At 40.4% G+C, this 17,970-nt stretch overlaps 1 protein-coding gene across 1 annotated transcript; it reads right to left on the minus strand.

The window, feature by feature from the left end:
* Positions 1 to 7,241: 7,241 nt before the first annotated feature.
* LOC137292082 (angiopoietin-4-like) lies at positions 7,242 to 16,511 on the minus strand. The gene is made up of 3 exons (XM_067823626.1): positions 16,449 to 16,511; positions 10,009 to 10,123; positions 7,242 to 7,885 (listed from the first exon to the last, which is right to left on the minus strand). The coding sequence occupies exons 1-3, from the start codon at positions 16,509 to 16,511 to the stop codon at positions 7,242 to 7,244; spliced, it is 822 nt and encodes a 273-aa protein (XP_067679727.1).
* Positions 16,512 to 17,970: the final 1,459 nt, after the last annotated feature.

Genomic DNA, 17,970 nt, shown 5'->3' on the forward strand with positions numbered 1-17,970 from the left:
AACGAGCAAACACTTTAACCACTAGACTACCCCCACCTCCCCAGGTGGATAATTCTTTATCTCGAATAACATTGAATCACATATGATGTACGGAAATTACCGATGGTTTGCGAATGCAAACCGATGGAAGGGTAATAAGTCTATATGTATTTTTCTTGTGCCGTCTTCAAAATCTAGCGATGGCTACGAAAAGATTTGCTTCTCAGTCCAATAAACAAATTTTTAACAAAACGTTCAAATGTAGTCTCTGTGAATATTATGAAGTGGAATTACATCGCAGAGACTTTGCTTAAAGATATACCTGCGGGAAAGCAAGGTGCAGGATTCGAACCGTTTGATTGACACAGGTTGGTTGAATTGTGCGAGTCGATACTCATGCTTCAGACATTTCAAAATTAACATTGAGGTGTTCGGTAAGATAAAGACGTTGTTCACTCGTCCCTCGGGACCCAATGGTTAATGTACCTTCGATGTATGTTTATGTTCCCCTCGCACTTCGGTCCCAGGGAACATAAACAAACATCGAGGGTACATCAACCCATGAGCCCGTCGGGACAGGTGAACAACCTATAATGTTCAGCCTGGATAGCGGCCTGTTTCGTTTGTTGCTCAGTGAATATTATTACAGCTGAATTCATTAGGTTTCGGTTAGTACTGTTATTGTATTATATACCGGTATTGTAACTTTGCTGCCATTGTCATGAAGTAAATTGTATGGAGTTACCATTAAGTTGTTAAGTTTACAAATTAGTCCGGAGCAATGTGTTTCCACGGTATGGTGTGTTAACCAAAAGGGAATTTGATAGCAGAGGAGGTGTTGCTATGTGTTAATCCGTCTGCAAAATATAAATGTTTGTAATAGTTTAGTTGATTGTATATTCATCTATTTGTAACACCAAGTTCCGTGGCACGTCACATAACATATTTGGTTGTGTTTACATTCATCCAGTATATCATCATATATCTGTCAAGAGTTATTAATAATTGTTGAACGGATTGGACTATTTGGAACACTGTTTATTGTTGTGTTTATCTGACATTGGTATTTAGAACACTCGGTATATCATCATGGGTGATCTGGGAACGTGAGAGACCATTCTCTCTCAGATGATGATAAATACATCCCCATTCTCAATCAATCAATCAGTCAAGTGTATTTCGTAACAAAGCCTTAGGCCCACGTACAATACACAACAAACCAATGTGATTACAACTTAGTGGCATATGACAGTCATACGTAAGGAATGTCTGAAGTGGAAGATTATAGGGAAGATTGGTGTCGGTAGGTACAGGAATGCGAAAACACCATTTAAAGTCCAGTCAGGATGGAACAATAGCCAGTGTAAAGATTTACAGTTCTAGAAACTTGGATGTATGTTCAGGCTTGTTGAATTGTAATATTTGGCAGGTTTGGCTAAGAGTGAGTGAGTTTGGTTTACACCGCTTTTAGGAACATGTATCACACACTGTACCAATCAAACCCGGGCCTTTAGTCGAGCTTGCGAACGCTGTAACCACTAGACTACTTCACTGCCGCAAAGCGCTAGTGCTACTGAGATCCAAATTCAAGGCTATGCGGAGATGTAGTACAATGCGTACACTACACTGTATTGGCAACAATGCAATATGGATCAGCTATTTGAGAAACGTACCATTTCAGTCCAGATCAAGGCTAGGCGATTTGTCATGGGAGTTAGTGTGCTTGTGTTGTAATACATGTGAGGAAATCATCTTGCATTTACTGTTATTTGGATTTAACTGAGATGGAATAAGTGGAATGAAATGACCATTCTGTAACTATACTTACACCTATGACACAATCTGATATTGATTAAGATGGTATTGTGGCTTTATATTACACCGTTTGCACGAACAAAATATTGATGAATTTCATGAAATACCCAAAGAAATACCTGCAATTCTTCACAAAGGTAAACCATGATTCCTCGGTGACGCTATCGGTACCTGATATGAATACATTCAAAATTGGGAGTTTTTAACTCTTCCAAAGTAAGACGAGATTATTCAATTTGATTTGGCATCATCCCCATTATATGCTGTTAGAATGCGTGATGTCACAAAGAGATCGGGGGCAATGAGTAGAGTCGATGGTCGTCTTGTTAAGATGACTGCAGGAAGCGGTATATAACTTGGGTAATGGTTGGTTGGCTTCTTGTTAAACGCCGCACTTAAAATATCCGAGCTTTATGCGGGCGGTCTGTAAATAATCACGTCTGGACCAGACAATCAAGTGATCAACGGCTTGAAGATCGACCTATGCAACTGGGATACGATGATGTGTGTGAACCAAGTCAGTGAGCCTGTCTGCCGGATCCCGATGGTTGCCTCATGTGAGAAGCATGGGTTGCTGAAGACCAGTTCTAATTCTCATCCTCATGGGTCAGGTCGGGTAATGAAGGGTCCCCTGCTTTATGCAATGCAGCAATTTCACCAATAATGAACAATGTACACTCTTCAAAAATACGAAACGCTCAGGTGATTTTAATGACATTGGACAGATGTAACTTCTGCAATACATATACTATTTCTTTCCCAGACGTCATCATTGTGTGATTGTAAACACCTTCAGTGCCATATTATTTCTTTCGGTCGAATGAAATGAGTTAGTTAGAAACTTTTCTCCTTGGTGTTATGCGAATCTACCAAGGGAGGTAATTGTGTTCGATTGGGAGCTCTGTTAAAGGTATAAATAAAGAGGGAATTTCAAATATCGTCTCTCTCGCTCTAGACGCGGCAGTGTTCACGTCATTTCTAACATCTACGACAACTCTTCTACGACGGGAAAATTGGACGCCATCTTAGAGAAACTGGATATCCACCAACAAGAGATCGAGTCAGCCTTCTGTCATAAGATTTCTAAGCTGAAAGAGGAGTTTCTCCATACGGCCGAAGATATCAAGAAATTAAGAGCAGAGTCCGAATATTCCTGGTCACGAGAGGGTAACAAAATCCAGTTTAACATTATTTCGGACGTATTAGTAAGTAGTAACTGTAGTAAACAAGCTTTAGCATCTGGAGATTTGGCTCAGGCTTCTATGAATGTTGACGAAGAAGTAGTTAGATTACATAAAAAGAAACAAGTTAATCCAAATTGCTGATTCCTTTGGGGATGGGTGGGAGACTGTATGTAATTACGTCTCCAATGAGTTAGCAGACGATTCGGACGACGTTAAAAAGATTGCTAAAGTAGATTTAAAAGTTCTAAAAAAGTTGAAGCAAAAGAGAAATAAATATGATCCCTATGCATCCAAGCGATAATCGCAAGTTATGCTGTTAAAGGTATAAATAAAGAGGGAAATTCAAATATCGTCTCTCTCGCTCTAGACACGGCAGTGTTCACATCATCTAACTTTTGTTTCCTTAAATTTTATGTTTATATGTATATATCTATATATATGCTTTTAATTTGGTCACTCGAGTCGGAAAGTAGGAAATCGTGTTACGACTGAGTGCCGCCAATCGAAACATAGCCACAAGCCGTCTTGAAGTTGAGGACATTTCCACGTTCATCACAGCATCAGATCACCTTTAATGGCTGCCAATAGTGGCTATACAAAGTACTACCTTTGACGCCATCTTGAGGACTCAAGTACACAACTATAAAGTTGATGTGTTGGCGAACTCTTTGATGAATTGTCACCTTTCTACCACTGAAAATGTATAAAACAATTGCTCTTAAGCTAATGCAATAAATTCTTCTAGAAATGGCTAATGAGTTTCTTTTTGACGTATGAATGGCAATGAGCCAGCTTGTTCTATGAGACATGACTCATGCGTACATAACACAGGTGAATAGATAAACAGATTTAACAATGTCACTGCCAACTCGTGGTGATGCTTATGAAAGCAAAGGCCAGACACTTTTGTATTATGTATGTATGGAAGATCTCAAGAAGGTAATGAATCACGGACAGTGGCATGACAATGTTAGTCTCGGTTCAATAAATAACAACAAAGGAAGAACGTCCATTGGACACTGGGTCGCAGCTGCAAGTTTCGTCCGTTTGGGTTCAAAGGAGAGAGACAAATGATTAATATAACTCGAAATTTGAATATATACACAAATCATAGGTAAGACACATAGTCCTGAAACGTCTGTACCAAACAGGACCTGAAATCTGACGGTTTTTTGTTTATCAGTCACGGGAAAACCCATCGTGTTATATTGTGCTATTTTCAAGCTTCACACCGGGGAATGACAAACGGCTGATGGAACAGCGCCTGTGTAGCTGGAATAACCTCACCTGACTGTGCTGAGTTGCTTCTGAATGAGTGCTGGAGCTATTCCATCAGCCATTTGTCACCCAATAGTACATTGTGGTTTCTGAAACATGTTTTCCCGCGACCGATCATAAACCTTAGATTTCAGATCATGATGGTACAGGGGTTTTAGGACCATGGGTCTTATTCATGTCTTGTGCACTTATCCCTGTTTCAAAGTATTGAATCATTAATCGTACTCATCTGAACCCAAAAGGACTATAGAAGCAATGCTTTTTGTGTCTCCGTTTGGATATTGTATATGTCCACACAGTGTGCCAAAACACAATTAATTATATAGCGGTGCGGTAGTCGTTGGAAATCGCGGACATGCAGTAGCTTCTCGGTCGTTTGGTGTTTAGGTACCAAGGAAGTCGCGGACTTATAGTATCACTTTAAATAAACACGGTGGTGTCTGCTTACATATACTATTTGTTAAAAACGGATTTAAGTTCGATTAATTAAAGCATGCCTCAATGTAACGATCGTTGAAATGCCTTAACCAAGGAGTTCTTTAGAGTTTTTATTCAGTCGCGGTAGACTAACATATACCCGACTCACCACCACCAAATGGAATGACACCCTTTTAGTGATAGAATATGTACATGAGTCAGTACCGGTCTCTTTTCTATCTCACCGATTTATACAATGATATATGGACGGCAGCGTCTTCTTTATTGTATAACAGGGCATTTCTTCGTCTTGTCCCTTCACCCTTGTCCCTTGTCATTATTCACCCGGAGAAGGGACAAGAAGTAACCCAGAAATGCCATGTCAAGCAATAAAGAAAAAGTTCTCATTCATGTCCTCGTGTGATATGTTCACCAACTTGCCTATCAAGAATCTTGCCAATCTGCCTTCCCTTTTGTGAGACTTAACCATCATGTTAACTGTCAGGTATACGCATGATGCGAGAATGTATTCTAACCAGTTAGGTTGTTTCATCCATTCAAGAGCAAATTTGAATCAAGTTATTTCAAGGTACATGCATACATGTGGTTGCCTCTCCATTCAACTTAGTGTTTCCGCACATGACATCTAGCTGAAAATGGAGTTTCATTATCCCAGAATGACGCATTAGTCATACATAGAGGTCTTAATCATAGCATGATACTGAATAGTAGAATATTTCATGTTCAAAACTGTTGCCATAACACTGTTTGACAATCAGGTTGCCCATGCACCGGGACAAGGCGATGAACCTATTTTCGGCATTGGACCCATTCTACCTACCACCTGTCGGGGTGAAGTAAGGGGCATGTTGGACTAAAGCAAGACCTGTTTCTGAGTACAGACTCAAGTATTTCTGGGCACTTAGATTAGGTGGCTGACTCTGAGAGTGTAATGTCGAATCCTCTAAATGTACTAGAATTTGTACTTTACTGAGAAACCTTAATCCCAGATATTTAATATTTTTTTCGACTGAGCACATTATAAATCGCATTGTTTTCTCAATTATTTCGATTGTACCAATTTACACTTGTCAGAGCGGTACACAAAAAAGTGTGACCAGCTAGATAGTTGTCAAGTTCTTGAAAGGCATTTAGAAGTTGAACCATCACGATTACATGATACGTTTATGGTTAACAACTATTTTTATTCTTTACACACACACACACACACACACACACACACACACACACACACACACACACACACACACATCTCACAAGGACAAAACATCATTTATCTCTGAAATGTCGTGATAAAGAATATACATTCACAGAACAACTTTGTGAACAGTTGGTGTGATGAACAAAGAGGAAAGGTCTCTGTGAATATTATAATCCTTTCCTGCAGTATTGAAATTCACGTGCTTGATAACGGTGCTGGTGACGTTAATGAAAAAGCAGTACTTCCACATAACTATTGAAGCTGTTCAATAAAACAACCGCGTGGGTTAGATCGCTGTTGTGTGCTGTTTACTCGTTGCAAGAAACCAGTAAGTGTATCAGAATCTGTACTTAAGTACAGATAAAGTTTAATTCCACATATAACATCAGTATAAGTATCAAACATACAACGCTGTAGAAAGTTACTGCCAAAGTTTATTTATGCTATATTTCTAAATCCACTGAAGGTAAAGCAGACAAAACATTTATTGAATAGAGCCAATCCAGCTTAATAAATTTTCAATTTTTTATCAAGTTTACTTCTGGGGATGCCGTAGCGAATGGCAATATAAACATCTTCTGTAACGTCTTGTGTCTGTTTGTAGTCAGTCGCAGAAAGTGTGCTAATGCTTACGTCACTAATATAAGATACATAATAACATGAATTATATACTTTAGGAATGCTTTTAATATGAGGTACTTCATGTTCCAAGTTTAGGTTAACAGATATGTGCTAATATGAACTCAACGAATAACGAAGAAATGTTATACCGTTAATAACTTCATGGTGACAATGGCACTAAGCTGGCAATATTAGAACGTAATGAAATAACAGTGGTTCTAGAAATTTAATGAATTCAGCTGTAATGATATTTGCTCAGAAAAACAGCGGAGAAGCTTCCAAACCAACCCTAGGCTGGATGTCCAGGCTAATGTATTGATGCAATCCGAGATGAGCCATGCATGTGTTGACACCCTCATGTAGTCTTATTGTCATCTAGAATGTTCTACATCATGCTCGATTAGCCTACGACTGTTGTAGAAGATACCGACAACATGTCATCATAAACCTCTGCGTACCTTAGACAGTAATCGCTTTCTAGCAACGAATATTATTACACAGAATGCACGTAACGTATACTGGCTTTTACAAAGGCGTTGCAATACCATACCAACATTGTTTAACAATTAATAAAAATGTTAGAATTCAGTCAGTTCCACATTCCTAATGAATCAACATTTAGACAAAGCTAATGACGTGTTTGATTTCATTTGAGCCTTGAGCATTTCAGAAATTCCGGTGACATCGCTGGAATATTATTGGAACCGGTGTAAACCCAGACTCACTCATACATATCCCCCTAAGTACATTGTCGTCTCTTTCACACCCCTTGTATCACCTTCCCAGAAAATGACATCCGGATCAGTGGCCTCCTTGGGAATTGGTTTAAGGATACCGTTAGGGTTACACCGAGTACAATCTCTGAACCACCAACCAGATTTGTGAGTCTGAGCACAGCTGCCAGCTGCGTTTTCATCATTGTCCCGATCGTAGGTGCTGAACCTGGCACCTCTCAGATCAGTCACGACGTCGATGAGTTGATTCTTTTCTTTCTCAGCTGTTGTGGTGTCAGTGAAATTGATCCTGAAACCACTCACAGCATCCGATAGACGAACATTGTGACAAATGATCTGTCTCCAAGTTGGTACCTTTTCATAAGCCAACCGAACAACGAATTTGCTCGGAGTCTTATCACTGATGGCTTTCATCTTCTCCAAACCCAACCAATGATCTCCCCCAGGAGTTCCGAACCCTTCTGTGTAATCTTGCCAGTTCCTGTTGAAGTCGATGCCGGACGACTGCTTCTGGACGAATGTGCGTCCACCGAACCCCATCTTACAGTACACTTGAAAAGGTGTTCCGTAAGGCCTTGGTTGAATCGTGTAAACTCCATCGGTGAGTATATTCATCCTGAATCCCTCTGAGCAATCTGCAATTCAAGAAGTATAGCAGTATGTGCAAGATGTACCAAAGGGATAATCACACATATTTAATCGTGTGTTTAAATCAAAATCTATTATTTCGTTAATTCCAAAGCATCTTTTTCTTTCTGTCCCAGCTATATTAATATTATAATGTACATAGTGCAACCCCATTTGAAACATATGAGCTGTAAATACACAATTCCATTCGGAAAGAGGTCAGATGTGACATATCCTTGTGGAGAGAGTGATATCCCAAATAAAATGGCACTGTGTATTTATTTCCTGTCATGGGAGCCATGCCAATTTACACTTGCCAGTGAGGTTGGAACATATTTTATTCACAAAGAAAAGGATTAGGAACAAGTTCTCCAACTTAGAATACAATCTGCTTGGTATGTACATAGATAGTATAGATTCCTGCAACTAGAGATGACAGATGTGGACAAGTGGATAGTAGAAGTGAAAACGTGAGGTATAAAAAGTGCCAGTGAGATACACAAAGCACGTGATCTAGACTACCAGTTGTTCGACTGACACTCAGATGAGTGCTGGTGGCTAAGTGGGTTAGACGACTGATTTTAGGTGCTGGCAGTTGAGAGTCTGACTCTTATGGGAGGTTTATTTCGAATCTTGGATGGAATTCAAAGAAATTCCAAACTGGGTATTTTACAGAGAAAGGGTTATGGCTGATTATTCTCAAGGAAACTGCCTCATGTGAAATGAATTGATTTGCTTTGTTCAGTCCTTGGTGCGATATAGTTCAGGTTTGCTATGACCATACACATGACAAACGTACTGGAATCTGGAAACTGGATCATGTTAAACGCCCTTCTCGTATGGAGCTTTCATGCATAACTGGAATTCTATGAAAAAAAGCATGATCAGTCACTCATAAGAAAAAAATGTTTCATCATGCATTCGTATTTTAATTGTTTCAATTCCACACTTGCCAACAAGTACACATTAACAGCTAAGAGTGAGGAAACTCTTTTGAAATCAGTTTGGATGTCAATGTATCTTTCTGGGCCACTTACATGAGTCAGTGAGTGAACATTTACAAGGGGATGTCAATAAGTTTTGAGCCTTGAGCATTTTTCATACCCAGGTGTCACAGCCTATGGTACGACATTGAACCTTGCGGTGTAGCTGATGTGATATATACGTTTTGGTATCCTAGTCTCAGAAGTTATTGAACAGCTCACATTGACAGAGCGAGACCCCCCTCACGGCAGTGAAAATGAATAAAATTGAGTATAGCGCAGTCATTAACTTTTTAGTTCTTGAAGGAAACTCGGCGAAGAACATTGAAGAAAGGCTTTCAGTAGTTTATGGGAAGTCTTCCCTTTCATCTGCTACCATCAAACGATTGGTCAATGAATTTAAGCTTGGTAGAGAGAGTCTTGAAGATGACACCCGTCCAGGTCGCCCAACAACAAGCACTAGTCAGGAAAACATTGACAGAATGCATAGACTTGTGCTGGAAAATCGTCGAATCACACTCCACGAGTTAGAGGAGACCACAGAAGCGCCGGGGCAAGATCACACGTGGTATTCTTCTACATCAAGACAATGCTCTAGTACACACACCTCGCGTTGCAGCCGCTGCTGTCCTGGAATGTGGGTACGAAATCTTGCCGCATCCCCCCTACTCTCCAGACCTTGCACCAAGTGATTACCATCTGTTCCCAAATCTCAGGAAACACTTGCGTGGTCGTAGATTTCAGGATGATAATGAGCTTATTGCTGCTAATGAGGCTTGGTTTGAGGACCAAAATGGCGCCTTCTACAGAGATGGAGATGGCAGAAAAGAGGAACAAGTGTCTTGACTCACAAGGGGACTATGTTGAAAAATAAATGTGGTTCATACCAATATATTATATATTCTGTGTTTTTCTATGCAAGGCTCAAAACTTACTGACATCCCCCTCGTACGCCGCTTTTTGGAAATTTCATGATATGAGACGTGAGACGTGGGCTTCTCACAATGTACCCACGTGGGGAAGAGAAACCGGGCATTCGACTTGAGCAACTGGACTACCCCAGCGTTACTTATACTATGGGCATGCGCAATGTGTAACGTTTCTGTGATACATTGGCTAAGAACAAACTGGATTATTTGAGTACATACCATCCCAGTAGCGTTCACAATATGTTCCAGTGAAGCTGCTGGTACAATCACAGGACGTTTCAGTAGCATCTGACCACTTGCCTCCATTCTGACACTGAGGAACTGGAGGAATCATCTGCAATACACATGCATGGCCATTATACATAAATACATGGGCAGCCTAAACTCAGTAGGAACGCTAAAAGTCGAATGTCCTCCATGAGTGTGGGTTGCAATTTATCTTCAGGCCCTATTATGATCTGATAACACTACTGTGTCAAACTCACGTTTGACAGTCACGAACGGTGTCCCTCTCGCCGCACTTTGAATCCAGTACTGTATCTTTTTGCGTTATGCTGAACTAAATCACTCACACTCGATAGGCAAGGCCCACAACTGTTCAACTGTTTAGTTTTTGTGGAATTTGTCACAGACTAGGGTGTGAGAACTGTTTATTTGCTGGTGACGACAAACTGATGACAAACTGACACCCTGTTGTCGGTACTCAAGATAATCTTGTATGAACCATTTTAATTTCTGGTCCAAGGATTGTCTCCGTGTGTCCCAAAGGCAACTTGTTAGTGCAAGTTGCAAGAATGCATATGTGGACAAGTTGCAAGAATGCATATGTGGAAAACAAAGGGTTTGACACCTAATTCAAAATTAGGCCATCACTAAAATACCTGGGCTTATACTTTGATAGCTGCCTGATTTGCCCGATTTTGGACTTACCCAATGAAATTACTTAACAAAAAAAATGAGCTTTAAAGATGCTGGTATACTTGCAAGCGTCCCAGTCAAAAGGACCACATGAAAAAAGGGGCATAAAATGGAAAAGTCAAAAGGGCCGCAAACCCCTAGTCAAGAGAGTCGCTTCAAAAAGTCAAAAGGGCCCCAGACTCCCAGTCAAAATAACAATAATATAGGAAAAGCATGCCAAGATTCAGGAAAAGCATGATAAATATGCAGACCTCGCCTTTGAAATGTCTCGCTTGCATCCCAAGTACACTGTCGTCAGGCTCCCCATTGTTCTCGGTGCCCTTGGTTTGGTACCTCCTGATCTCTTGGTGCAGATCAGGAGAGTGCCTGGGTTCTCCACCGGGTGCACAGCCCTTCTGACAATCTGTGTAATGCAGAAGGCTGCAGTGTTGGGGAGCCTTCATATTCTCCGGAAAGTTCTTGGTGGGTTCGACTAGGCAGTGTTTCCTGGGAGAAGTCCCCTTCGCTGTATGGGCTTCGTGTAGAGGGGGTGAGGGCCCTGAGCTGATGATGAGCCTTACCGGCCTGACTGTGCCACGATCACCTGAACCCTCTCTGCTGCATTTCAATCTTACTTTGTAAAACATAATAATATGAAGTAAGTAGTATGAAGTAAATCATTACATGAAGTAAATTGTTGTGTCTATGCTGCCCCTCGAACCTTGGAGGAACTTCACACAGTTTCCAAAGAAAAGTCTTCTAATACTAAAAACAAAAAACCAAGAAAAAACCGGTTTCAAGTAAAACTAACAGAAACAAGAAATCATATTTCCTGTATAGAGCTGTGCCTGAAATTACGATCATCAGGGAATCCCATGTTTAAACGACAAAAGGCAATATGGAGAAAATTAAAATTACAGTACAAGACAACAAAAGAAAAGGTACTGCTCCAAATTGTCGATTCCCCCAAGGCAAAAATAAAAGTTTGGACTGAAAGAAAGAAAAATGGGAAAAGAAAACCAAATTCATCAAACAAAATAAACTTTTTAGAAATAGTGAAAAGCAATTCTATAGGCAACTTAAAACAAGTGGTGATGGTGAGCATGACAAACGGCCTCCCATGGATGCCAGTGAAAGGTTCTGGAAACAGTTGTGGTCTGTACCCGGCAACTGTAACCTGGAGGCACCATGGGTCAGTGATTATGACCATGCAATGCACGAGAAAGTAACTAGGTCGTTTGTCTGTTACATATCACCAGATTGCCTGAAAAGTGTCATTAAAAAGTCCAAATCTAATGATGGCATTCGAAACCGGTATTGGAAACTGTTTCCCTTGGTCCAAGCACCATTACTTCACTGTTTCAATTCTCTTGTGGACACAGATGATGTTCCTCCATGGTTCTGCAAAGGTCGCACAATACTTCTCCCCAAAAAGGGAGACTTGACTGATCCCAAAACCTTCCGCCCTAGCACGTGTTTGAATACTCAATTGTAATTATTCACAGGGTGTTTGACAAACCTCGTGTCATCTTACTGCTCGTCCAATGAGATAATTTACAGAGAGCAGAAGGGGGCGAGAAAGGGATGTTGGGGGTGCAAGGATCAACTTCTTGTACAGAAAATGATTTTGGAAGAGGCTAAGACATACCACCGCAACCTCTCCATGTGTTGGATAGACTACAAAAAGGCATACGACTGTCCGTCACGAATGGATTCTGAAGTCTCTTCAGTGTATTGACCTCCCTGAGCGACTACTTGAGTTACTCAAGTCTTTAATGAGTTGCTGGTCGACTCAACTTGAGATGAAGTCGCAAGAAGAGCTGCAAACTTCGGAATCTATTCCAATCAGAAGGGGAATTTTCCAGGGGGACTCCTTCAGTCCTTTGCTTTTTTGTCTGTCTCTAAATCCTTTGAGTTTCCTGCTCAATAGGGAGGAAGGTTACCATCTCCTCAGCACAGATCCCCAACACCTCTTACTCATCTCCTGTACATGGATGACATCGAGCTCCTTGCCAAAGGAGATACCAATTTGAAAGAACAGGTTCTCCTTGTCGAGTCCTTCACTAATGATATTGGCATGACTTTTGGACTCGACAAATGTAATACTCTTCATCTGAAACGTGGCAAGGTAACTAATGATGGGTCGGTCAAGTTGCAAGGGGGAGGAGTTATTGAGCATCTTTTGGAAGATCAGGCCTACACCTATCTTGGAATGCAAGTTCGAGACAAGCTCCAGAATGCCCAGATTCAAGATAAACTTCGGGCCGAGTATAAATCTCGTTTAAAGAAAATCTGGAGCTCAGAGTTAAATGCTCGAAACAAGATCAAAGCCACCAATACCTTTGCTGTGCCAGTCCTTTCCGATTCCTTTGGAGTAGTTGATTGGACAAAACAAGACATCCAGAGTCTTGACCGCCTGACCAGGAGGATCATGTCTGATAACAGAGCACACCACCCTCGTTCCACTCTTAATCGTTTATACATGCCAATCAATTCGGGAGGTCGGGGTTAGTTTAATGTGGAAGCTCGTCATGATAGAATTCTTTTGTGCACTTTTGCACATATTTATTTATCGGATGATCCTCTGGTGATGCACGTCAGGACTCACGATGAAAGCAAGGAATTCCACAGCTATTTTAAGCGTGCCAAGGTTGTTGGACACAATTTGAAATTTGAAGTTGATTTTGTTGATGGCGATGTACTGCTGGACGGTACAGTGATGGGAGTAAACCAGGTGAAGTCCTTCAACAAGTCTGCCAGAGTCGGTCCTTTGTGGAGAAGATGTCTTGCATCGTGTTTACATGCAGTGTGTGGAACAGAACAGCAATCCAACTGACTCCTTTGCCTGGATGAAGTCGGCTGGTCTCAAATGTGAAACTGAGGGCTTCCTTTTTGCAGCTCAGGACCAGTCACTTCCCACTCGAAATCGTCAGAATGTGATTCTTACAGAATGTCCTCTTTGCAATGAATTTACTGAGACTGTCCAACACCTTGTCAGTGGATGCCCTTCCTTGGCACAAACAGCATATCTTAAAAGACATGATGGCATGGCTCGCTGCTTTTATTATCGTCTCTGTGGCTTTGACTTTGATGATTGTGTGTATGGGAACCTTTCACAAAGGTTGAAGCACTGTTGCAGCACACTGGTTTCGCCGACTACAACGTCAGTAAACCTTCTGACCTCGTATTTGCTGAAAACCAAAGGGAAAGGCATTAAATCAAAACCAAACAATGTTAAATTAACAATTAATTTAAAATTGTAAAATTGAAGTTATTTATACTATTTTATCATATCATCCAAATAAATTTTATATTCATATGAATTAATTCATTACTACGAGTACACCAACCTTTTCAACTTAGGTATATACTCCCGAAATAAGGAAAGGCTTCCCCTTCTGTGTGCCCCTATCCAGTACTGTCCAACTGTCTCTGGTTCTCCAGGACATAACACATCTTCTTCATCTGAAAGTTGCATAGACCTCTCGGCTACGTCTGTGATATCAGCGCAAGGGACTTGATCTGATTCTGTAGATATCTCCAGTGTCAGCGAGAAATGACCAACTTCTATACTGACAGATGCAGCAGCATTTTCAGTGGATTGGCACATATGACAGCTAAAAGGAAAACGATCCCCACTGTCTACAAGCTGTAAATACTAGTCTCTTAACACTCCAGCGTCCCATGTCCTCTGGGTCCATCTTGTGCATGAATCAAACCTGACGGCATGCTGGTTCTTCCTCACTGGACTCAAACACTTCACACACTTTACTGCCATAGTAGCGGGAAGTCTGTCCATGATCTTATACTGTCACACATTGACACAGAGTCCACTCAGTGTCAGTTGTAAGGTTTAATAACAAAGAAAACAATACTGTAAAATATAATAAACATAATATACTGTTTGTCATTATTTTCTTTCTAATGTTATTATTATGTTATTATAATTTTATTTATATGAGGCCCTTTTGACGAGGAGTCTGGGGCCCTTTTGACTTTTTCATGCGGCCCTTTTGACTTTCTTGCGGCCCTTTTGACTTTTCCATTTTGCGGGCCTTTTGTCATGTGGCCATTTTGACCTGTTACCTACTTGCAACTGCTTAAATATCTTATGCAGCCTGAAATGAGTGATTTGATTATTTATACTGAAATTAATAAATTAAATACGTATTAATTATTGTGTTTCCCGAAATACTCAAATGGCATTATTTTAAATATCTTAAAGTATAACAGCTAAATAATAAAACATAATGTCTGTATACACAACTCCACCAAACATACACATTTTGATCGCAACAAATAAATCCATTTAAATTGAAAGAGTCGCCCGAAGGATACCAGAAATAATGACTAGGATGTTACACACACCTGGGGGCCTGTCTACGAAGCACAAATCTGTGAGAGACTAGTCCTCAACAGAAGCGGACTGTGGACGTAGCACAAACATAAATTGTGCTACTAGTCGGACACAGTTACCGAATGGACAGAAGCGGACTGTGGACGTAATACAAACCTGTGGGATAGAAATGGTACCGAAAGAATGGAAATGGTTCAGTGATGATAACTGATTATCGGAATATTTTATTACCAGTTGTATTTGCTATTATTGTCAAACATAACAGATTAGAAATATCCTAAAAACCTTTTAAAACAGTGATTAAAGGTTGTGGTTCTGGGTGTCTCATTTTGCTTTGTACCATGGTACACATAGCCTTTTTAAAATAATTGCATTGATGTCTTTAATACTGCTGAATCAATACTGTCAATAACAATAGGGTATGTATGATATGAAGTAGCATCAAAATGCATCTTAACTGTATCATGTATCTGTTACCTTAATCAGGTTTGATTACTGACAAACACAGGACTGTGTCCTGGACCAGGAAATCAGTAACACCTCAACAATCATACTTGTTATGGACAGATATAGCATTTCACTCAGATTGTGAGATTGAGACACTTAGTCCATGTGTTAGCGTCACAAACGTAAACATTTACATTATGTCTGCTTTTATTTCTTTGCATAATGTATGTTTGGCAATGTTGTCTTGGCTGCTTGAATTTTCCTCAAATGATGTCCTTTACAAGCAAAGTATTTTCCTCAAAGGATTTACCTCGCGCCAAACCGATGTTTGGTCAAACACTATATGTTTCACTTTGAGGAAAGAGATCTGTTTACATTTGCGGTGTCTAGGTGGCTCGAGATACCTTCTGAAGTATACATTTCAGACATGACGTAACTTTTACCCACGATCAATAAGTCCATCTTCGATACAGTATGGGGACGTCGTAATGATTCTTCCAGTCTATGAAAAACTCTGCAGAGAATAGGAATGCGCAACGACCAAGAAACGCAATTCTCTCATCTTTTGTTCAAAAAGCCTCCAGGTTAAGACATTTTCTCGTTGAGCTAAATGTGTCTGTCATTACAATGAGATGGTAAACATTTGTGCTTTCTGATTATGTCTAGTCAGTAAGATAACATGGTAATTGCTTGTTATTGAACGCCGTACTCAAGCCACACGCTGACACGTAACGTTTTTTTTTGTAAGGCCATTTATCTCGAAAAAAGGTTTCGGGTACTTCTGGTTTTCGGGTGACGAACCCTGTCAATTACTGTATAGTTACCCCATAAGCGGAAGTGGACTGAAAGGCCGTTCATTTGTTGTTCCGGGAGCACGGAGGGATGAATCCAACGTGACAGAAAAGATAAAAAAACATCTCTGGCAGGGAAATGTTACATATGACTAGTTATACGTTACCTCAGTCGTCTGCTCAACGTTACTCGAGACCTTCAGATACAGGACGTCCTTGAAGTCAGTCATACTTTCTACTTCTTCCAATGTATAATAGTAGCATTTCTTTTCTGCAAAAAGAACATTGGTGGCTCGACAGGTGTTAGAGGAGGCGCACCTAGCAACGCAGCTGAACGCAAATGATTTGTCCTGTAACACTGGGGGGTCAGTTTGAGAGAAACGTTTAACAAACTTCGTCTCACTTATGGAAGCTGTTGCCGTGAATATCGACGATAATGCTGCGAGAAGAAGGCCCACGTCCATGCTGCTGGCGACTGACCCCACATAAAATGTCCACTTGTGACACAAACTGCGTTTTAAGTCATCACACTTCAGACCGAACCTGAGTTTACTTGATCGATATTACGTCACCGTTTGTATTACAACCAATCCACAAACATGTAAATGTGCTGTTCTGTTCACGTGTATCTATTAACAAGTCTGGCCAATAGTAACAATACTATTTCAAAGATATGCCATGAAGGAAACTACACAAGAAGTGACGAGAAATCTGCACCACCAAGAAAAGACATCCATCGATTTTAATCAAGTTTTGCAATCAGTATTCGGCGTCACTGATATTCTCAAGTGGAGAAAACAGAAAAGATGTGTTTCAAAAGCACACACAGTAAACTCTAATGTGCAATAGATGCATTTCTGATAGACACGGCTGCCTGGATACAGTGGGATACAGTGATTATACAAGAATACACTTTGAGCTACTTATACTTTGAGCTACTTATACTTTGAGCTACAGTTGTGTCTTAAGACAAAGGGACGGAATATGAACAAAAATATATATGGCATTAAAATGTGCTGGTAAATTGCTTATTGAATCTACTTCTGGGTTAAGAGAGACTGTAGAATTGTGTATGTATAATACATAAAGACAAAATAGCGATAACGTTCCTGTGAAAGCATCTCAAAGAACTGAACTGTTTTGTAACATCTGATAAATACGCGTTGATTATGATGCCAGAGTATCTTGATATTGAAAACCTGGTCAAAAGAAGGGAGACAAACATAAATAGTGAATGGTCTAATTGATTTGTTCACGGTCATGATTTGCCTTTCCGTCGATGTAACAGATATTATGTTTGGGATTACACTTCCATAGTACAAATTCTAGAACATGTTCTAATTGAGTCTCAGAATCAGGCACCTAATTGCCAGCATGCAGTCGCGTAACCCGCTCAGCAACCGTGACTTCATCAAAAATGAAAGTCTAACAACTGGTAGTGTAGACTGCGTACTTTGTGTACCCCTCTGACAAGGGACACGGCTCCCACGGCCGAAAGCTATGGTTACACAATGCCATTTAAAAAGTGGTCAAATGTAAGATGCTTTATTATATTTATACAAGATAGAACAAAGAGTTCACCAGTCCAAATGGATTAGGTCACACAAAGGTTACACATGTGTGACGTCATAAAAACAAAATGGCCGTCAATTTCCTTCAATACTCCTGCCTCAAGGACAAGCAGCGGGC

Source organism: Haliotis asinina, chromosome 7 (assembly GCF_037392515.1).
Source record: "Haliotis asinina isolate JCU_RB_2024 chromosome 7, JCU_Hal_asi_v2, whole genome shotgun sequence".
NCBI classification, from domain to species: Eukaryota; Metazoa; Mollusca; class Gastropoda; order Lepetellida; family Haliotidae; genus Haliotis; species Haliotis asinina.